At 39.4% G+C, this 17,496-nt stretch overlaps 6 protein-coding genes across 12 annotated transcripts in view; 3 read left to right on the top strand and 3 right to left on the bottom strand.

The window, feature by feature from the left end:
* Nucleotides 1-2,186, top strand: part of LOC128882477 (uncharacterized) — a 2,867-nt gene extending 681 nt beyond the window's left edge. Inside the window, exons 2-5 of the mRNA XM_054134079.1 lie at nt 524-731; nt 799-1,127; nt 1,271-1,441; nt 1,921-2,186. Coding sequence (XP_053990054.1) covers nt 524-731; nt 799-1,127; nt 1,271-1,441; nt 1,921-2,058 — 846 coding nt within the window. The 3' untranslated portion in view covers nt 2,059-2,186. The remainder of the gene's footprint in view (nt 1-523; nt 732-798; nt 1,128-1,270; nt 1,442-1,920) is intronic.
* Nucleotides 2,187-2,574: 388 nt separating this feature from the next.
* LOC128882481 (mitochondrial 2-oxoglutarate/malate carrier protein-like) lies at nt 2,575-3,182 on the top strand. Its single transcript, XM_054134082.1, has 3 exons — nt 2,575-2,660; nt 2,748-2,963; nt 3,038-3,182. Exons 1-3 carry the CDS (start codon nt 2,575-2,577, stop codon nt 3,180-3,182), a joined length of 447 nt encoding a protein of 148 aa, XP_053990057.1.
* A 356-nt stretch (nt 3,183-3,538) lies between these two features.
* LOC128882480 (mitochondrial 2-oxoglutarate/malate carrier protein-like) lies at nt 3,539-3,938 on the top strand. The gene is made up of 2 exons (XM_054134081.1): nt 3,539-3,633; nt 3,746-3,938. The coding sequence occupies exons 1-2, from the start codon at nt 3,539-3,541 to the stop codon at nt 3,936-3,938; spliced, it is 288 nt and encodes a 95-aa protein (XP_053990056.1).
* A 366-nt stretch (nt 3,939-4,304) lies between these two features.
* LOC128882479 (mitochondrial 2-oxoglutarate/malate carrier protein-like) lies at nt 4,305-6,373 on the bottom strand. Its single transcript, XM_054134080.1, has 6 exons — nt 6,257-6,373; nt 5,408-5,617; nt 5,156-5,289; nt 4,907-5,071; nt 4,581-4,680; nt 4,305-4,520 (listed from the first exon to the last, which is right to left on the bottom strand). The coding sequence occupies exons 2-6, from the start codon at nt 5,587-5,589 to the stop codon at nt 4,316-4,318; spliced, it is 786 nt and encodes a 261-aa protein (XP_053990055.1). The 5' UTR covers nt 5,590-5,617; nt 6,257-6,373; the 3' UTR covers nt 4,305-4,315.
* On the bottom strand, nt 6,029-10,768 carry LOC128882476 (IQ motif-containing protein H-like). Of its 4 annotated transcripts, XM_054134075.1 has the most exons (7): nt 9,798-10,768; nt 9,325-9,735; nt 8,766-9,240; nt 7,258-8,428; nt 6,740-6,995; nt 6,461-6,659; nt 6,029-6,373 (listed from the first exon to the last, which is right to left on the bottom strand). In XM_054134075.1, the coding sequence occupies exons 1-7, from the start codon at nt 9,947-9,949 to the stop codon at nt 6,113-6,115; spliced, it is 2,925 nt and encodes a 974-aa protein (XP_053990050.1). In that variant the 5' UTR covers nt 9,950-10,768; the 3' UTR covers nt 6,029-6,112. The 4 variants fall into 4 exon arrangements, with proteins under 4 accessions (XP_053990050.1, XP_053990051.1, XP_053990053.1 ...); XM_054134076.1 differs by lacking the exon at nt 6,029-6,373 and having other exon boundaries at nt 6,461-6,583; nt 6,700-6,995; XM_054134078.1 differs by lacking the exon at nt 6,029-6,373 and having other exon boundaries at nt 6,461-6,580; nt 6,700-6,995.
* Nucleotides 10,769-12,119: 1,351 nt separating this feature from the next.
* On the bottom strand, nt 12,120-15,701 carry LOC128882474 (tubulin monoglutamylase TTLL4-like). Of its 4 annotated transcripts, none has more exons than XM_054134073.1 (3): nt 15,266-15,701; nt 14,785-14,892; nt 12,120-14,307 (listed from the first exon to the last, which is right to left on the bottom strand). In XM_054134073.1, the coding sequence occupies exon 3, from the start codon at nt 14,286-14,288 to the stop codon at nt 12,582-12,584; it is 1,707 nt and encodes a 568-aa protein (XP_053990048.1). In that variant the 5' UTR covers nt 14,289-14,307; nt 14,785-14,892; nt 15,266-15,701; the 3' UTR covers nt 12,120-12,581. The 4 variants fall into 4 exon arrangements, with proteins under 4 accessions (XP_053990048.1, XP_053990047.1, XP_053990049.1 ...); XM_054134072.1 differs by having other exon boundaries at nt 15,333-15,701; XM_054134074.1 differs by lacking the exon at nt 14,785-14,892.
* Between the last annotated feature and the right edge of the window lie 1,795 nt (nt 15,702-17,496).

Here is a 17,496-nt window from a genome sequence, read left to right as displayed (position 1 = left end):
ACTACAACAAAAATTGATAATCAACTGCACGTATTCCCTAGAGATATCACGTTGAAGCTGAAAAAGAAAGTCATATAGTTATGAATAAATATTTGCAGGATGCCAAGGCACACGAGGAAAGATCAATTATTACTTGTACAGCATTAGTATTATAAATGATATTTACTTTTAATAAATTTAGTTGTTAGAAACGACATTGTAGAGAATTATAGAAATTACATGATGCATTTATAATAGAATCATCCACACCGTACATGTACACCAGAGATTAGTATTGTACAATACATATTTCATCTACTATAACAAAAATTGATAGTCAACTGCACTTATTCCCTACAGATATTTATTTGAATTGATTCAAAGTCCACGTGACTTTATCTTACTCGGAACACGTAAGAAATAATTGGCTCTTTCCTTCGACGTGAAACAGATTTTAACAGCCTTTGCGTAATCATCTCCCATTAATTTCCATTTACCTATAACATCATCGTTGCGTAATATTTTCCAACGAATATATTCGCAGCTCCTAAACAAGAAGCATCGTTTGAAACAATTATTCGAAGAAGCAATCGCGGAAAAGAGACGATTTGAGGTTAAACAGAAGTACGAGGAGGAGTTCGAAGATCGGGCTATCGAAGTATACGAAAGCGCCAAAGAGAGGATAAAAAAGATGCACAAGAAAGTGATGTCGCAGCGAAAGGAGGACATTGAGAACAGAGCGCGGCTCATAAGTATTTAAATGAAATATCTATTTTGATTCGAATAATAAAATATGTTAAAAGCGGTTTATTTTGTCAGGTGAGAGACATCGCGAGTTGATGCAGTCGTCGAAAGCGATAGAGGATGAAATACTCGAGAAGGCTCTAGCGGAGAAAGAAGCTCGTCGCAAAGAACAAGAAGAAGCTCGAAGGGAACGCGAGATCAAGATGAGGAAGGAGCTGCGAGACTTCCGTACAGAAACCGTGGAGAAAAAATCGAGAGAAGTTGAAGAAGAGAAGGATTGGAAGCTGTGGGAAATGGCGTTGAGATTCAAGAAGGCGGAGTCTGATAAGCTAATGGATATCGAAGACAGAAAGCGAGAGTGGAACGACAAGATGGAATACAAAGATTCCCTCAGAAGGTCCATTGTATGTGTTTGCTGTTGATTCATTTTGTTAGAAAGTATTTGTTCTACTTGAAATATGCAAAAGTACTCGAACCCATTGCTAACTCCGAAAAGTTAATATTTGTGCAGGATACAAATTTGAAAATTGTTATCATTAATATTTAGATGGAAAGAGAGGCCCAGCTGAACGAGGAAAAATATTTCGAAGCGAAAGAAGCTGCATACATGAAAGAAATTATCGAGAAAGAAAACAAAAGAGTTCTCGATTACGCGGAGGAAGTTATCAATGAATCCACTGGAGTGAGACCGCTGTATCCCATTCTTAAAGCACTGAAGGTACTTAATTCATTCATTCATTTATTTAATAGTAATTAATAGAGATTGGTGCACCTACCGTATGAGTTTCACTTATATCTGTAACTAGCTTTTATTAAAAAGGAATTTAAATTTCCCGCGAAAAATTGGTGGCGCCATCTAGCATTGAAAAGAGGAACTATTGAGAACAACCTTGAGCGTTTTCACGAGAGAGGCGCTGACCAAACTTTTAAAATTAGTTCGACCTCTTCACCGCTAGATGGCGGCACCAATTTTCCGCGGGAAATTCAAATTCCTTTTTGATTAATTTAATTAAAGTTCATTAGGAGCATTTGTAGACACTATCGAGTATTACCTTCCTCGAGAAAGGCTCTATAAGACAGTAAAAAACCGCATAAAAATTCTCCAAGTGATCCTAGAGATTAGCTCAAATAGACAGACTCCTACTTGTGATTTGATTTTATACCTATTTCTAATTCAATTAATATTTTTAATTCTAGGAATGCAAGAAGGAGATGAATCTCTTACCACTTCGGAAGAAGGAAGAAATAATAGACACCAAGCCTTCGACGAGACGAAGACGTCCTCGTGTTTGCACAAAGATTGTTCCAGAAGAGCAAATCTGTTATTTAAAGTAGAACAAACTAACAGAACACAAAAATAACATTTTATCTGTACATCTTGTACTTTTATATTTAACTTTATTCTCATTTGATATTTGTAATATTAACTCTTGTAATTTAAATATAAAACACATAAACCACTACACACGTACAAAGTCTCTCTTAATTTAAACGATGTTTGTTATTAATATCCAAGCGTATACTAAATGAAATACATATTACGTATCATGTACTAAACGCATTTGTGAAATATTCTTTGTACTTATCGATGAATCGACTTCACGCGTGAAACTATCTTCCTCAATACTCATTAACGAATAGATACTCCATTGTCAAATTGCAAATGGACAATGCTATTGCGATGTCTGACGCGTCCTAGGTTAAACATTTTTTTTGCTCGCCCTTTTGTCCGCGTATTTGCGAATTAAAAATTTACACACCGCGACGATCGCGCATCTTACAGGAGCCTCGTAATTCTTTTCTTTCTTTGAGATACCAGTCGGCTTGTAACAGGCTCGTAAACAATTGGAAATGTCGGAGAAAGGTGACGTTAAAGTTCCCAAAGAAAAGAAACCCCTACCTCTGCTGTTTACCTTTATAAACGCTGGACTTTCTGGGTATACAATCTCAACTATTTCAATGTATATTTGGGCCACGTTAATCAGCAATTAATCTTTATGTTAATTTTTGTTCTGTACCCACAGCATGGCTGCCACCTGCGTGGTCCACCCTATGGACGTGATAAAGAATAGAATTCAAGTGCAGAAGGAGAAGGCTTCCATCGGTTCAACGATCGCTTCCATATACAAGAGCGAAGGGTTGCTGAAATTTTATTCTGGCTTGAGCGCAGGTCTCGTACGACAAGCAACGTACACTACTGTACGGCTTGGTATTTATAATCAGCTGCAGGAACAGTGGAAGTGAGTAGCGACGTTCACAGCTCAAAGTTCATTCTATAAACTCTTTGTTGACCTTAATTAGGTATTTTTAATAGGCATAGATACACCGGGAAGCCCAACTTTGGCGTATTGTCGCTCATGGCAGGCACAGCAGGAGCTGTAGGGGCCTTTGTAGGCACTCCTGCTGAAGTTGCCCTTGTAAGGATGACTGCCGATGGGAGACTGCCAAAAGGTCTATAACATTTACAAAGAAAATTATTCTGAACTGCAAGTACTGAAAATACACTGCTTCGTATTTAAAATTTACCTTTGTATTTATAGATCAAAGAAGAAATTACAAGAACGTGTTCCACGCGTTTGCAAGAATAGCCAAAGAAGAAGGTATCACCACCCTGTGGAGGGGGAGCGTGGCAACCATGGGAAGAGCTGTTGTTGTTAATGTATCCCAGCTTGCAACTTACAGCCAAATGAAGTTTTTAATTACCCAAAAAAGTACTTTCTCACTTCTACCGTTACTTAATTTCTATGCTTCGATAATTACACGTTGGCTGATGCAATTGTTACGATTATAAAATGTGTGTTATTCTTCAGCACAGATGAAGGAGGGTGTCGCGTTACATTTTGCTGCGTCGATGTTGTCCGGATTCCTCACTACCTTCAATTCGATGCCTTTTGACGTGACAAAGACAAGGTAGAGTTGTACTATCACTCAAATCAATTATTAATAGCTGTCTTGAAAATTGCATGCAACAATCAATTAAACACTTCAAATCCTTCAACGATTATTTCCGATTGATTTTCAGGATACAAAACTTGAAAAGCACAGGCAAACCGCCTGGGATGATCTCGATGATGACGTCCATAGCGAAAACCGAAGGCATAGCTGCATTGTGGAAGGGTTTCTGGCCCACGTACTGCAGAATAGGCCCCCACACAGTTCTAACGCTTATAATCAACGAGCAAATTGTACACCTATACAGGCGGTACGCAGAATAATTGAAGCAATAAACAATATACACACACACGCGAATGTGATGCGTGCGAGAGAAATTTGATATTCGAAAGAAATATTCCAGAGCACTGAGGAAGTAATGAACTAGGAAAATAAATAATTACTGTGCACAAAATTCTGTAAACTACTGAAATCTTAAATTCAATAAACATAGATTCTCGACGAATAGTTAGTACTTGGCTCGTACTCGGTAAGATTCGTTATGTTCCCATTGCTCTTGAGAGGATTGTTAACGATAAAAATGCAGTACTTACACTGGTTCCAGTAAGTACACATTGTTCTCGATTATTTTAAGAATGAAAATAATAATAAATGACTCGTTACGAGCTACAGTAAAATTCTTTTTTACTGGACCAGACATTCATTCTGGGGGCGGTTTAAATAAATCAGTGTACAGTCGATGCATCTGTTCGACGCATATCATAGTGACGACAGCATTAGGCGCTGCCCTGGAAAAGGACGGCAAGAATCCTCGCCACAACGCTGATGTCCCTTCCTTCTGGGCTATGTTGACCACCATTCTCAGGATTCCTGGTGGCTTCGAGGGTAGGTTCCAGTTTTGTATTCTGTTGGAGATAAACAATCAAATAGAAACGTTTGTAGTATATAGTATCTTTTCAACGTGCCTGGTTTTAGCTACATCCATGGGGAGCGACGTGGAGCACATCACCAGGCCAGATATCATCGCTGACAGAAATTGCAGAAACACTCCTTCTTCTACGTACTCTGTAATTATCAAAATTTGAGTTAGGAATTACTGCTTTATTGATATCGTTGCAATTTAAGGGATAGCGGCACGAGTTTAGCTAGTTTGGGAATTATTTTGACTTGGAAGTTAAGTACGTTAACTTAACCAATAACCTCAACTCTAGCCTCTACTAGTACTCTGCAATATTATCTTGGCTTTAACTCAACCAATAGCCTCAACTCCAGCCTCTGTTAGTGGCCATACTTTGCAGTATCATCTTAGTTTTGCTGTACGTGGCCAGCTGCGTTCCATTGACCAATGCACCCCTCGTCATCGTTGGCATAACTCCCCTCCACAGTCCACGCACACCCTCGGTCTTCCAAATGTCGAACAACCCCGAGATACCATTCCTATAATTCCATCTCTTCTCTAAAAATTCATCTTCTAATTAGATCTACCATTTCCCGCCTACTATTGCTATGCCGTGTAACAAAATCATTGAAAACAGCTCACCAGGTGGTAGATTCGAGTCAGCTATCATGCGAACCAAGACCAAGTCGGTAGGTGTCCCAACAAACGCGCCCACGATGCCAGAAATCATCCCAATGGCGACCATCGTGGGGTAATTCAAGGTTCCCAAGTTTTTCCTGCGTGTGTATCATTGTTAACTGCATCCATAAATCCATACAATCTATATCCATACACGGTCTATGCTAAATTAAGTGAAGCATTGTTAATTTACTGGCTACGTTGATACATACGTACTGACTCAAATCGTACAACGTGGTGTACATCCCAAGTCTGGCGGTGCTGTAGGTCAACTGACGGAGCAAACCAGCAGTCCAGCCATCGTAGAATCCGCGTACCCCTTTATCACGCATAGTGGTCCTTATGGTTTCTCCCAGGGATGTTCTCAAGATTTGCATTCGAACTTTTGTCACGTCCATGGGGTGCGTTACAGACTGTCCTACGGCTCTGTCAACGTGACACAAGGATTGTTTAATGTTTACTGTCGCAACTGCGACTAAGAAACCTGATTCTTTGACGATCTCTTACCCAGCCACTCCACCAATAATAAAATTAACGAAAGGGGGAACTGAAGGGTTTCGACTGGACAGCAGGGACATATTTCGGAGAATAATTAAAAGATGTTTCTTGGGTTCAACATTCAAATTTATCTAACCTCATCGTGTCTCTTCGTTGTTTCAATTCTGAACGTAGTAGAATTTAAATGTATTCGAACGCATTCATCCCGTTCCATTTGTGTTTCGTATTTGTTTACAACCATGTACGGGGTGTTTCTTAAGTTTACATTAAGCCTATAAAGCGCACTAGTATTTTACGAGTATACAAAACAAATACTAGCTTGAGGTTACATCGTCTTTTACGTATACAGACAGCGTATTAAGTATTCGTACAGGAACCATTTATTTTAAATGGGTTGGTGTACGAATACTTCTTACACAGAATTTATATGCATGGGTTCGTAGCCAAATTCTGGTAATCCGGGAGGAGTTTCGCGAAGAAGTCTGCAACGCTTGCTAAATTTGTTTCTGGCTTCCTTCTCGATCTACTCGCGAGGGTTTCGTGGAGTTTCGTTAGATTGTCGTGTACCATAGCTAGGGTGGTCTTCATGCAGGGCGCTACGGCCACCATGAGACCAAAATTCCTAATTTCGCTGTCGTGTAGTATTATATTGGATCCCTGCTTCGTGTTGGCATCGTACGTAATCTACAAATGAAACGGTTCAATCAAAAATTTAATCCAAGCATGATTATTGTATACAGCATTGTATACAGTATCAATTCTTCAACCTACGCCAGACTCTTCAAACAAATGCCTCAATTTCAGCCACGAATAAACAGAGAATCTTGTGTTATACAATTGGGAAACTACTATTCCATATCTCTCCTTCGTTTCGTTCCACTTGGGGATTCTCTGCTGGAACACGAAGGACTTTCTTCCTTGAGTCTCTGCAACTATTGGAACGTCTGCGACGAACTGGTGCTTCTCAGGGCTAGGACAGATTTGTAATTGTATAGAGTAGAAAGACATACTTTTCTTTTACATTCACGAGTGCGAATATTGTTTATTTACTTGTACGTCCCTCCTATGGCAGCTTTCATCCAGTCTACGTAACTCTGCGCGTGGGAATAGTAAGGATAAACATTCAAAACCACGACAATTAGTTTTTCATCCCGCTTCTGCGTATGGCAGTAGAAGTCAACAGTCAAGTAGCCGAAGTATCCCTCTGTTTGCATTCCTTTGGCGAACTTGTTTGCCACTGGCTCGAATTTCGCCACATCCAAGGACGTCTGAGGCATCATGTAAACAGGCAGCGAACCGTTGTTTTCTATAATCGAAATCAGTGCGTTACAATTCAATATTTTCTACATAAATTATAAAGTATAAGTATATAGAAAGTGTTCGTACAACAACCAATTTAAAATAAAACTAATAAGAAAAGAAATAAGAGGTTAACATTAAAAGTATGCAGAGATATTGGTTAATTAATTTTTTCCCTAAAACTTGTTAATAAAATAAATATATCAAGTTTGATTTTGAATTGGTTCCTGTACGAATACTTATTACACCGACTGCATATGTGTACATACCCAAATGTATTTTATCAGCCGTTCCCAGCCACCTAACTTCCTCCTTAGTCGTTTTCTCAGGAACAAAGAAGCATACCGTAATGATATTGGACTGCTTCTCCTCGGGAACTGCTTGGAGCAGACAACCAAACTTCTGCACATGACCGTAGAACTCATTCCAACAAGTATAAACCTTTGAGAGCTGAGTTAGGCTGTACACGACTCTAGGTAGGTGTTCCCTTAATTTCCCAAGGAACTCCTCCCTCAAACTGGAGTGTACCATCCATCCATTGCCAGCTTTCTCCCTCTCCCTTCTCAATATCGGCATAAATGGAACGCTGATATGATTAATCAGAAATAGTCCGCAGTGCTTGCTCTTGGATCCAAAGTTCAATCTCAATAGCCACACACAAACTTCCGTATGAAGTACTATCAACCGTGCCAAAGTCTCGCAAAGGGTCTCATAATCGTGTATATTCTTAGCATTAGGCGGCTGCAGGAGCCCAAGATTCTCAATCATCTCGGACATCTGGGACATGTTGAGAAATCTGCGCTGCAGCTCCATGCCAGGACTCAACAAGGCTACGTCGAGGTTCCCAGCCAATCTCATGTCGCATTCGTCGATGATCCAAGGTAGAAAATAGGCAGGTTTATCGGTGATCTTCCTCCTGATCTCCTTGAGGGACTCTTCGGAGCAATGCAATATTCTCGAGAGATTCATGCTGCATCCACGGAAGGTCTCCGCTTCAGAGAGAGCTACGAAGGTGATACGTTTAGCTACATCCGTCCCTGGGAACATGGACTCGATAAAATCGCTGTACATGGTTAATAGATCCCTGGTGGGCTTCACAGGGAGGATGTAGATCACCTCAGCTTTGGGATTGCAGACGAAGCAGATCCTCAAGCTCGTGGTGTTCTCCAGGAACGCGAGGGTCTTCGAGGTGAAGGTTCTCCTCATCTCCAAAGGGTAACCAATGGAAGGTAATTGCAGAACCACGTGGGGCTCTTGGATTATCGAACTGAAGTCTTTGCTTAGCTTCAGCGAAAGCTCTCGAGTAGCTTGCATGGACGTCAGCATGTGCGTTAAGTAACGCTCGTGGATTTCTCTCTTCTTCTTCAGGGTGATCCAGGACAACCACAGGAGGCTGGCTGCTATGTAGAGGCGATCTGAATCTAGTTTTCTTTTGCGCAACTATGGACAGAGCAGGTTTTAGTAAGACGTAAGAAGTATTCTCATGGGATAAATCTCAGAAAATACATTGATTCATTGTTTATGTATGTAAGATGATTGTTTGTATAAATATGAACGGTATTGCTGATACCAAACGATTGTAAAAGGTATCATTGAAATATTCTTACAGCGATTAGTTATTTATAAATATAAATACTATCACCTATAATTAATATATTATTCAAGTATCTTAATCGAAGAAGAGACATTCTCTCATCATTTATGTATGCGGAATGATTATTTGTATGAATATAAATAGTACTGCTGATAGTAACTCATCGTGAAAGTTATTACTTACCCAATACCCACGCCAAAAGGCTTGTATCAACCTAGCAGCCACATCTTTTCCATGTTCTGCGTGCAACTGCATCTTCCAACTTGTCAGCCACGAAGCATTCCCGGCGTGTGCTAACAATGGAATCAAGTCTTCTTTTAGCAATAAAAAGTTTGCTCCATTCTCTCGAATCTCTGACATGAAATTCAAGGTTGCGTGGGGATTTAAATGTATTACCGGTACGAGACGCTTTTTTAGAATCTTTTCTACTTGAGGGCAAAGCACCGAATGCCATTTGGATGAATACTGATTTCCATGGATATCTAAAAACTTCAACCATGTGTTGCAAATCTTAAATTTTCCTTCGATAAATTTCAGATTGCTTAACTTGGACGTTAAGTTTTCAAGAGGAAAACTGTGTTTTTGCTTGAGAATTTCGGTGAAATCGTTGACTTTGGATGAGTTTGGTTGTTCAATGGTTGTTCCAGTAGCCCTCGTTCTAGGAAAAATTATTTTAGAATTATTATGGTGTCATTTGTCTTAGATCTGAGAATGATAAAAGGAATAAGCCCTCGGTACTTACAGTTTACTTGGATTTTTTGGTAAGGAAAACACTTTCCTACGAAGGCAAATCATGTCTTGCTTAAATTTCAAATCGGTCTCACTGAACTCTGATTTCGAAGCGTCTTTCGACTCGAGCAGAATATTTCTAGTGTTCTCTAGGCTCCATTTTGGAACGTTTTGCCAAGTGCAACGGCAGAATATTTCCTCCTCGGTTTCATCCGATACAACGCAACAGGTGGACATACTAAGTGCTTTTCTTATTTCTCGAAAATTTAGGTGGCTCGGTGGTTGCATGCGAGCCTTTGCAGCCGCTACCAAATCAATCTTTAAATGTAAAAGATGTTCTTCGAATGACTGTTCCATTTTCGTGAGTTCTTTCAGCAAGTGCTCGTACAAGATTCTTGCGTCTTCCAGAGTCTCAGATTCGTTTCTATACGCAGGTCGGGTTATTATGGGTAATACCGAGTCACTGACAGAAGCTAAAAAACTAACCTAGTTTGTTTAAGAGCTTCCCTCTTTTGGCCACCAAGAAATTTCCTGATCGCAGAAATTTCTCGCTGAATCTCCACAAGGGAGTCCTTGACCATTTCTACGTATTGAGAATACGGTTCATCGGTTTTAATCATTTTGGAATGATCCATCATTTTGGCTACACCATCAACTATTTATTCGGCGATGACAGATTTTGTTCCCAGTAGATGGCACATGTTTTTTTTTTTTTTTTATCTATAATGTGGAGAAATGCATTTACGCACACCCCCTCGACGGAGGGGGTAGTGTGGGACTCGCCCCTCAGATTGAGTGGAATACCCACTAAAACTCCACGGCTAAAAAAAGAAGTCAGTTGTGAAGTGAAGTAAGAGGAAAGGGAGGAAGAGGAGGCACAAATATTATAATCGTCGTTAATAAGTTGATCGTTTCTTTAAAAAATTAACATTAATGAAAGATAATATTCATGCACTACCCCGGAACCACCCAAGGGCAGAGTGTAATTCTGATAAGCAAGTTACGAAATGTAACACGTGGGTAGATAATAAGTTCACGTATAAAAACGCGAACTCGGTAAAAACGCTGAAGGGGAAACTCGCGATCCGATAGGATGTCGCGTGCAACCAATAGGAAATCCTCCAATGAGAAGCGACAGTTGAGCGCGACAGTCGCCACCACATTCCGGATGCGTGAAAGGAGATTGGTTCGATCTCGAAGAAGGGAAAGGAACTGGACCAATCAGAATAAGGGGAGGAGCACAGCTAGGTCCAATGGACCAAAGAGAGAGAACGAGGGCATGACTGTACGAGATACGAATAGGTGACGGGCGGTGGGATACAATTATACAGGGTGTCCCAAAAATGTTGGAGGTCCTTGAAAGGGGTGGTTCGGGAGGTGATTCGAAACAAGTTTTCACAAGTATCAAGCACGTCTGCGCCGTCCTTCGCAAACATGCGACTCTTACAAACGTAACGTACTTACTTCTTCTCCATCCACGGTTGCACGTTGATCTCGCGTTCAGCTACCGATGACCTCTGTCTGACCTCTTCTTCGTACCTCTCTCCACGTGTTAATCGCTCTCCGGGTCGAATCGTGATATCTCGTCCAGGCATGATTGCTCGCAGCTCCTGATAGCCCGTTACAAGACAACGTGGTACTCTTGACACAAATCACCCTATATACACACATAATTTTAGTTCTAAAAGCTGGACAACAAGTAGCTACATAACCTAAGTAATTCTCGAGTATTTACCTGAGCGGTGTTTGCATCTTGAGTTAACCCCTTCATCGACGAAGCGATGCGTAGTTCATCCGCATATACAAATGTTCAACGAACGGAATCTCATTATCGTTAATTTTATAATACTCGTCACGAATCAACTGTTTGCTGTGAACATGGCCGTCGTCACGTTGTACTGGTCGCGGATTCGTAACGTAACGAACAGTAACGAACGGTGTGTCCCCCCCCACCACCGGTACTAGACATTCGAAGCACGTCGGAGCATGCGCGTGAAGAACGACCGTTAGCAGTACCGTATCCATGGCAACAGGAGGGGTGCTATGGCTATTGTAGTTACGAATAATCATGAATATATTTGTCATTATTTATATATCGTCTATACTTGTATATTGTCTCTATATACGTTGTCCTATATTTACCTTTAAATCATGAATATATTTGTAAAATTCTGCAGGGGTAAGGTACTTTTTTCTAGTCGTACTTCATTGCCTGTCTAGTAACAGCGGTAGTAACTATTATCGCTACAAACTTGGGTGCACCGAGACATTGTTTACAGCACTGGGATTTATTCTCGAGTATTAATTAACGCACGTATTGCTTAACCAGAAAGCAATTTTAATGTTTATGCTATTCACTTTACTGTAAATATTCGTTATTAAATATTAATTCGAAATAAAATAAAATAAAATTATTAAATTAAATAATTAATTCGAATTGATAGCCATCTAGCGGCGCGAAGGTGGAACTATTTTACGGAGTTTGGTCAGCGCCTCGGAAAAAAAGGAACTATCGAGGACAAACTTGAGCGTTTTCCCGATAGAGGCGCTGACTTAAACTCCCATATAGTTATCACTAGTAGTAAGTTCATATATTGTATAATGATGATGGCGACACCAGTTTTCCGCGGGAAATTCAAATTCCTTTTTAATTAATTCGATTAAAGTTCATTATAAAAGAGTAAAAACCACATAAAAATTCGTCAAGTTATTCTAAAGATTAGCCCGAGCAGACAGACGCCTACCAGAGACTTTATTTTATACTACATAGAGATAGAGATTGGAATAAACAAAGGAGAATCCACCGGATAGGGTTAAAATAATTCATTTATTAATGTTTCGTGTCGCGATCGGTCTGAAAAAAAAAAATGCTGTCGTATCGTTTCTTAAACGTAACAAGTTATGATCTATAATAATTATTCTGCTTCGTTTTCCATTGATAATTAAAAAAAGCAATATCGTCTCAGCTACCCCTCTTTCCGGTTCTCACAATAATTCTGGAACATCCTGCATACGTGGATTCCGTTGTTTCTTGTAAAATGATTTATTTAGACAAGAGTTTAATACATCGAAACAAATGTTGCACAACCGTGTAAAAGGCACATGACGCGTTCGTTTCCACGGTACAATAGTACCATGACGATTCATGTATAACAAGGTGGTGTATAGCATATATATATATATATAAAAGGAAAAGTCTTCGCACTAATAGTCACTTGTCTCGATAAAGTGGAAGACGTTAACGACACAATTTTACATATTTAATTCGCCCTAGGAATCCAGCTGCTGCTCCAGATGATACTTTGTTTCGCAGAGCTTCTGCAATCTCGATATGCCCTTCTCACGATTATCACCGTACTTCACTTCCCAAGCGTCGAACAGCATGTTGTAATACCTTGGAACGTCGAAATACTGCAGGTATTCGTAGCTGTCGATCGTAGGGAATATTTGCTCGAACTTGTCGAGCTGCGTTAGCTCGTCCTCGTACATAATCAAGTGTCTAACGTCGTCGGGAGTGAGATCCTTAATTATATCGTCCAGATAATCTTCTCTGTTTCTTACATTAGCGTACAAGGATTGCTTGTGTCGTTCCTGGTAACTGAGATCAGCCCTGTGCAGCCTAAAGTCCTGACACACCACGTCCAATTGGTACTTCCTCGCCAGCTTCTCCTCTTCTTCGGTGGAAAGTGTATGTGGCAGTTGATATCCAGCTATGTTAAACACGTTCTTAATTAGTGGCCCTTTCACAGCGATGTCCAGGGGCGAGGACGACTGCAACGATGGCGAGATGTTTACCTCTAGCAACCAAGGCTTCAGATTCTCATCGAGGAGAATATCCACTCCAAACAGCTCGTAGCAACAGTACCTAGACGATATGTTTGTCCTCGATAGAGTATTTATGGACGATTCACCTGCGATCATCGTCTTAACCACTATGTCCTTCATGGACGCCCACAGTTTAGATACGTTCACGTGTTCCCTCTCGAGGTACGACCACAACGTTTTCAGGGTCCACTTGTGGCCCGAACAGGAGTCCACACAGTCGTTGCTGGTATACGTGGCACTGGTTTTGTTAATGCTGTAATTAGTCAGGTGCATAAAACGGTCGCTGAGGTAGTTTATGTCGTCTGTGTACTTGACAGAGGCGAATCGAACGAGCCCATCGGGGTATATGTATATCCTCAAGGGATTGAAGCTCGTAACGAGGACGTAGAGACGCAGGTCGAACTTTGCCCCGCTGATAAGTTTTGGTTTTGACAGGTACTGTTGGACGACCACAGCACGTTTCTTTGGTATTTGCGACCAGCGATGCACCACCTTGATCCCAGTTCCCCTAGCAGACGCTGGCGGCTTTATGATCCATTTCTCCTTGTTGCCAGACTTCTCCCAGACCTGCCTGAAGCAACGAAGGTCCTGAGGTAGTATGTAAGTCCTTGGAACGAAACCAAACTCGATTTTCCCATGCTTCGCCATCATTCTGCTGAGATTGCGCCAGAGGCGGTCCTTCCTGCCTATTTGGAAGGTTCCAGGGAAATGGTTCACCTTTTGCGACTCCTTCAGGGTCTTGAAGCAGGCAGACTTCATGTGCTTGCCCCAAGTGCCGCACCACTCCTGGGACTTTTTCATCAGACGAAAGCCAGAGTTCACCAGGGTGCGTCGCACGATTAAGGGAGTGATAGTGCTCAGACGCCACTTCATGTGTCTGGTTACTTCGTAGGGCACTATGGGGCCCTTGACGTCGAAGGATTGGAAGGAGATGTAGGGCCCCACGTTGGGGAAAAGGCTCCTCCTGAAGGGCATCGACCCTTTCTCATCGTCCAAGTCGGTTAGCTGATCGATGGTTAAGTAATTGCGGTCGATGTCGATGTAGGGCAGTATTTCCTCCACATCGGGCTCGTACTGGCCCTCGATGTCACCTCCATCGATGCTGCTCGCGATGCTCGCGATCTCGCGATGGTTGTACGCTATTACGTCCATCTCGAACAATCTGTAACATCTGGGGCACAACGTGTATATTAGTTTCACGTGTTTGGGCATTCTCAAGATTTCGTTGGTGTTTTATCGTAGTTGGAGAAGTATCATTGGTAGGTTTTGCTGTGGCTACAGAAAATATTGCTATGTTTTATCTACTTTCCAGTGGACTAGTGGCATTTCCAATGGGGATGCCAAAGAATTACAGAGGCAGGTACGGAAACAAAGTAGCGGAGAAACATTTATCTGATCTTATTTGTGAACAATCTTCATCCATGCAATGTTGTGCTGGCTGTTGGTAAAACATTCAAGGAAGTAAGGATATGATAGAGATGGAAATATCTTCAGAAGATGCTCCGAGAAAGTATTCAAAATCCAAATATAGTAAGGAGACACTTACTGCACCTAAAAAGAAATTGAAATGAAATACTAACGGCTCTTGTGATACAAATAACAAGTAAACATCAAGGAATCGACGACCAAGGGGAGATTGAATACTTACTCGAGATCCACGGTCAAGAAAAAGGATAGGAAGTCAGCCAGGGATACAAGAGAATTGCCAGAATTGATTTACGAAGATCCGGTTAAAATGTTTGAAATTGGGGATTACCTACGGATAAGGAACGAAACATTAGTTACATATTAGTTATAGTAGATACTGCGGAGATTCTTATCGATAAAATTAAGGAAGAATTAGTTGGAAGACAAGTATTTTACTGTTTGATTCATCGAAATAAAATGTCAAATTTGATGCAATTAACTTTCCTAGGATCCAAGGACAAAGCCATTTTTTTTTCCAGGAAAGGAATAATGCAAGTGTTTATGGATAAATGAAGAGAAATCATGAAATTAAAATTAATATCATTAAAAACTCATGAAAGATGACATAAGGAGTCTATAAAAATTAAATCGAAATATTTTTCAGTTGTCGAAAGTGAAGATTAAAAGGTACAAAGAATAAACTATCGATGATTCTAGCATACCATTAGAAGCATTCGGTAAAATATGTATGGATCGTCCTATAACCTCAAAAGAGAATGTATATATCACCTGGTCGCATTAATTTCTTTTTGCTGCAAAACATCTCCAGAAAGTCACTAGTATCGTTTCTCTCTCTTCTCAACGAGCATCTTCTTGCTTTACGATGTAATTAAACCAATTAAAATATTTGAACTTTGGTAACTATTCGAACAAAAGTAATTTAGATTAACCTATCGTTAATAAATGACCTCTATAGGTAAAAAATTATGATGTTCCGATCAATGTTAATTAAAATATAGGATGTCGATGAAGGATTTTTATTTTTTCAAGTATCTCGATATCAACAATAAAAGTCTGCGTTGACTTTTCAATTAGCGTTGTTCGAAAGAACATAAATATGGATTGTAACGGGAGTTATGATCTTTGTATAATAGTTTTATCGTGGTAGCGATAGGAAGAATAGGAAACGAAACTTGAGGAATGATTTTTTTTATTAAACATATGCTCAGAATTTAGCTTTAGGTATATAATGTTTTCCAAATAACTTTCGAGCAACAAATGATATTAATCTTTTAGGGACTATTCAAGCTAAAGGCATTCGTAAAGTGACCTGAGCATAGAGGCAAATGAACAAAACTTGAACATTTCTCGATATAATTTACATAATTAAATTACGTAACGTTGGAGCGTAAAATAATTCATGCAGGTGCAAATACAGAAATGTTTACAGGCTATTTACTTAAATTACTGTAGATATTCGTTATTAAAGTTTAATTCGAATTGCTAGCCATCTAGCGGTGTGAAGGTGGGAAACTATTTTACGTAGTTTGGTCAGCGCCTCTATCGCGAAAACGTTCAAGTTTGTCCTTGATGGTTTCTTTATTCACTGCCAGATGACACCATTTTACACTCTATTGTAGGGATTCTATATAAAAGAATAACGAACATAAAACCGAACTTTATCAACAAGATGATTTATTTGAACGAAAACAATAAATTAAGATTAACAATTTGAATTCAAGGAGCTGATTGAAAATACGTCTGAACCGAACAATGGTGGTTGTTAAGGGAATGTTAAAAATAATTGCTACCAACTGAAGAATGAGCTGCGCGATAAAAGAAAACGCAATTAAAGAAATCGTCAATTAAAGATTCGTCAATGAATAATCATTCTATCTCGCGGAGGAAATAATTATTTCAGGTACAAAATGACCCAATTACAAACAATTCAATGTGAAGTATAGTACATGTAAAAAATCGATAAATAACCCTACACTATATACCACGTTATGGTAATGTATCGACGTGTCGTTAGAAAATGTACAAAATGGCGCCATCTAGCAGGGAAAAAGAGAATTATTGAGGAGAAACTTGAGCGTTTTCCCGATAGAGGCGCTGATCGAACTCCGAAAATATTTCGGTCTGTTCACCGCGAGATGGCGGCACTAATTTCCCGCGGGAAATTTAAATTCATTTATAATTAATTTAATCAAAGTTCGTTATAAAAGAGTGAAAACCACGTAAAAATTCGTCAAGTTGAAGATTAGCCCGAATAAATAAACAGACGCCCACCAAGGACTGTTGTTTTACACTGTGCAAAAGATATCGATGAAAATGAATGAGGAATAATATTCCTCCTGAAACGAGAAATAAAATGTATCTTACAAAAAAATTGAAGAGACGGAGATTGGAACAAATAAACGAGAATCCACTGGATAGGGTTTGAATAATTCATAGAAAATATACACGAAAATGAATAATAAAATGAATGTAATGAATAATGTATATTTTATTTAACAGAAAACCGAACTTTATCAACAAGATGATTTATTTGAACAAAAACAATAAATTAAGATTAACAATTTGAATTCAAGGAGCTGATTGAAAATACGTCTGAACTGAACAATGGTGGTGGTTTTATTTCATTGATCAGAACATTATAATTTTTTACCTATAGAGGTCATTTATTAGCGATAGGTTAATCTAAATTACTTTTGTTCGAATAGTTACCAAAGTTCAAATATTTTAATTGGTTTAATTACATCGTAAAGCAAGAAGATGCTCGTTGAGAAGAGATAATGTAATGAATAATGTAATGAATAATAAAATGAATAATGTAATGAATAATGTAATGAATAATGTAATGAATAATAGAATGAATAATAGAATAAATAATAGAATGAATAATAGAATGAATGATAGAATGAATGATAGAATGAATGATAGAATGAAT

Source organism: Hylaeus volcanicus, unplaced genomic scaffold, assembly GCF_026283585.1.
Source record: "Hylaeus volcanicus isolate JK05 unplaced genomic scaffold, UHH_iyHylVolc1.0_haploid 11916, whole genome shotgun sequence".
Taxonomy (NCBI): domain Eukaryota; kingdom Metazoa; phylum Arthropoda; class Insecta; order Hymenoptera; family Colletidae; genus Hylaeus; species Hylaeus volcanicus.
Note: the sequence above shows the minus strand (reverse complement) of the source record. Positions and strands in the feature narration are given on the sequence as shown.